General features: G+C 43.4%; 1 protein-coding gene across 1 annotated transcript; it reads right to left on the bottom strand.

The window, feature by feature from the left end:
- Window positions 1–272: 272 nt before the first annotated feature.
- Window positions 273–3,162, bottom strand: LOC103698407 (cytochrome P450 71A1-like). The gene is made up of 2 exons (XM_008780410.5): window positions 2,139–3,162; window positions 273–1,027 (listed from the first exon to the last, which is right to left on the bottom strand). Exons 1-2 carry the CDS (start codon window positions 3,018–3,020, stop codon window positions 410–412), a joined length of 1,500 nt encoding a protein of 499 aa, XP_008778632.2. The 5' UTR covers window positions 3,021–3,162; the 3' UTR covers window positions 273–409.
- Between the last annotated feature and the right edge of the window lie 706 nt (window positions 3,163–3,868).

Consider the following 3,868-nt stretch of genomic DNA (forward strand, 5'->3'; position numbering starts at 1 on the left):
ATTTAAATTTATCCTTTTGCTTGGCTTATTATATCATGTTAGAATGGTTTATGTTTATGTGGAGAGTACATTATGAGCATGCGGCGGCTGTCGCATCCCTAGCTCGTGAACTCGGTTTGGGGACGGGCAAATTTAGACTCTTTCGACTTCACGGAAACAAGGTTAAACTTGTAGCACATAAATTCCAACTAATAACTAGAGGGCCTAATGCTGAAATCAATTGAGCTTCTTCCTAATACATTGTTCTTTTTTCATCTTTTCATAAGAAGAGATTGGGCAAAAGCTCTAGTAGATGCATTATGATAAGAGTATATATTATTACAATGTCATTTATAAGTAATCTATCCATCCTTAGTTATAGTGACCATCAACCATGATACTGAAGTGTGCTTGGTTCATGGAGAAAGCTCTAGGCATCGGTAGATGTTGGGGTTGCCACTAGAATAAGATGTGATTTCCTGCGAATTACTAAACCAAATTGCTCTTCCATGTCAATATCTTCTTTGCTGATTCCATCAGGCAAGCCCCAGTTGAACCTATAAAGAATATTGGCAAGTGCAAGCTCTGCGGCAACCACACCCAATGACATGCCTGGGCATATCCTTCGGCCACTCCCAAATGGTACGAACTCAAAGTGTTGCCCCTTGAAATTGATATCATTGTCCTCGAACCTTTCAGGGATGAACGCTTCTGCATCTTGCCAATACCGAGGATCCCTGCTAATGGCCCATACATTTATGTACGCCCTTGTCTTCTTAGGAATGTTATATCCTGTTATCTTGCAATCTTGCATGCATTCATGAGGGACTAGCAGTGGAACAGGAGAGTGCAACCGAAGAACTTCCTTAATTATGAGCTTGAGATAACGAAGTTGTTGAACATCATCCTCTTCTACCTTCCCTTTGTTTCCAAGGAGTCCTCGAACTTCATCTTGGGCTTTCTTCAAAACCATCGGATTCCTCATGAGCTCAGTCATTCCCCATTCTAAGGTAGATGCAGAGGTGTCTGATCCACCAATAAACACATTCTGCCAGGCATGGAAGTGATAATCAGATTAAATATAAAATAATTTTTGAGAATCTTGTTTGAAAAATTAATATAGCATGATTACCTGATGAAAATATACTTGCATGGACAAAATAGAAAGAAGTATATATATATATATAGATACCATAGTGATATAGCGTTCATGTGTAAGAGAGAAAAATTGCAGCATCTAGCATAGGGCAAAATATTTTTGTATCGTTATCAGCCACGTGGTGAAGAATTCGTAGATAGTGCATATCTTCTGACAAAGAAAGCTGTTGTAATTTTCCCTCTCGCAATCCTATCCAATTCCTTCTTGGGACCACACTCGCACACCTTGCATGTCGCACTCGGATCTTGTGCCGTCTTTTAGAAGAAAGAGAATCTGATTTTTTTTTTTTTTTTTTTTGCTGATATTATCTTCTCTGTCTCTATATGGAGATCTTCCCTCATGTGTCTGTTACTGCGTAAGCATGAGGGGATTCCAGGGCTCTCCAGCTGGCAAGGAGACAAGACAGCTTAACTGTTTCATGTCAGGCCGTCCAAGAAATGATGATGCAGAGGGCCCTCCAATAATTTCCTTTTTTATTGAAGGGTGGCCCTCCAACAATTTCCTTTTTTGTTGAAGGGTGGCCCTCCAATAATTTCGTGATGTCAGAAACTATTGGTCGACTGAGAAAAATATATGGAACGATCGGCCACGGGATTTTGAAAACAAGGCTTATCCCATCATAATTGTAATTGATATATGATATATTGAGGTTATTGTTGTTGATGTTGTTGGTATTACTCTTACTATTATGGTAATCAAGGTCAAGTTGCAATGCCCATCTTTGTGGTGGATATGGACTCTGCCTCAGCTATGACATGCTACGTATACTGTTAAGAAAGCTGAGCTGGTTGTGTATGCATGTATATCAGTCTATACGCTTAATTTAATCATGCAAAAAAAATAGTTGAACTATCCATCTGTGTGCAGGTACCCATGCATACATGTCTCAAAGATGATAGAGTAATTGTATAATTTCTATGCACACGTAGGTTTATAAAACAACAAATAACAACTTATATCCTCTACAGCGTAAAGGAGGAAGTGGGGCAAAGATGCTAACCATGGCGATGCCTTTGATATGATCCCTGGTGAGGGGAAACCCAAGGCTTAAATCCTTTTGAAGCCGGAGGAGAACACCAATGAAGTCATCTCGGCTTCCTCCACCATGGATGTGCTTTTCGATCTCCTCCTCAAGAAGCTCATCCATGGCATGGAAGCTCCTCTTGAGCCTCGCTCTCGTCCCGGTGAGCACATCCAACCACTCCATCGAAGGAAAGAAATCCCCTAAAAAAAACCCTCCCAGTAAAGACATCATCTCATTTAGGAGATGATGATATTTGCTGCTCGTGCAGTCACCATCACCCGAAATCCTCCTGCCGAAGATTTCTCGAGTAGTGATATTGTTGAATAGGCAGAAAGACATCTCACTAAGATTGACAGGACCACTCGAGGATTGCGTTAATAGAGTTTGCACTAGGGTGTTCACTTCTTCCGCCCTTATGGACTGAAAGGCTTGCACCCTCTTTGCACTGAAGACTTCTAACATGCCAATCCTCCTCAGTTGTCTCCACTGTTCGCTGTAGGGTGAGAAGCCCATGTCCCGTCCACCATAAGAGAATCGCTTGTAGGCGACCAGGGGAGGCCTAGTGCAAAAGATGAGATCTTGGGTCTTCAGAATCTCGCAGGCCATCTCCGGGGAGGATACGATGATGGTTGGTATGCAACCAAGCTTTAGGCTCATGAGGGAACCATACTTCTCCGAGAGTAACCGGAGCGAGCGGTGTGGATGCTCACCCAACTGATGAAGATTGCCGATGATTGGGAGCCTTATCGGGCCAGGAGGGAGCCTCGGGCTTGGCCAGGTGGCCTTGAAACACAAGAATACAGCTATTGGAAATAAGAGGAGACATGAGTAAGCTAGTAGAGTAAGAAAGGAATCCATTGTGTTCAATGCCTTCAATGCCTTGTCTAGTTTGTCCTTATATTTATAGTGAGCCTTCGAGGGGTTGTGAGGTCTAGAGCGATGAAGAGAGATGAGAACAGATCCATTTTAATAGCGGCAAGTGCAGAGTAAAGGTAAGGCCACGTTCAAGGGGTGAAGTATGGGAGAAATTTCATTTTCCCGAGTGCTAAAAGGACAAAGCGACGTGTTCAAGTGGTGGTGAAGTATGGGGGAGATATCATTTTCCCAAGCTAGCTCCCGCCATACAGAAAGGAGAACCCAGCCATATAGTGATCTATTTTTTACAGCTGCATCGGTGAGTTTGGTGGCCGCTCAACGTCCGGTCGCTTTCAAAATGCGGCTATGGCGCCAGGCTATGGGACATAGCCTACCATACCAATCAGATTTCTTTTAGATTTTTGCATCCTTATCTCATCTCAGATTGTTCCTCTGATGCACTATTGCCATCGTGCATCTGATATAGGGTGCAATTTCCCCAAAAAGTCCGCCCACTCACCGATGCATGTGTAGCCAGCAAGATTGCCGTGTAGCTATGATCTTCTTAGAAGAGAGAGTAACAACTCTGGATGCTGAAGTTGAAAAAACAAATTCTTCCGTGAACCCAGTCCTACCCAGATCTGCCCAGTGGAGCTTGTGGGGCCAGCAAGATTGTCCCTTATCACAAGAATTTTTGTCACGTACGGCAACTGATAGGGGGTGGTCTCTCCCCTGCAAAAGACGGATTCATCTCTCCACTTGTTTCTACATCGAGACAATGCTGGCCTAAGCCTTAAGCGGCCGAGGCGGTCGCCTAAGACCTCGGCCCAAAGGAAGGTCTCCTTTCCAGT

This window comes from Phoenix dactylifera, chromosome 8 (assembly GCF_051530095.1).
Source record: "Phoenix dactylifera cultivar Ajwa chromosome 8, Ajwa_hap1_PhDact_Kaust_v1.1, whole genome shotgun sequence".
NCBI classification, from domain to species: Eukaryota; Viridiplantae; Streptophyta; class Magnoliopsida; order Arecales; family Arecaceae; genus Phoenix; species Phoenix dactylifera.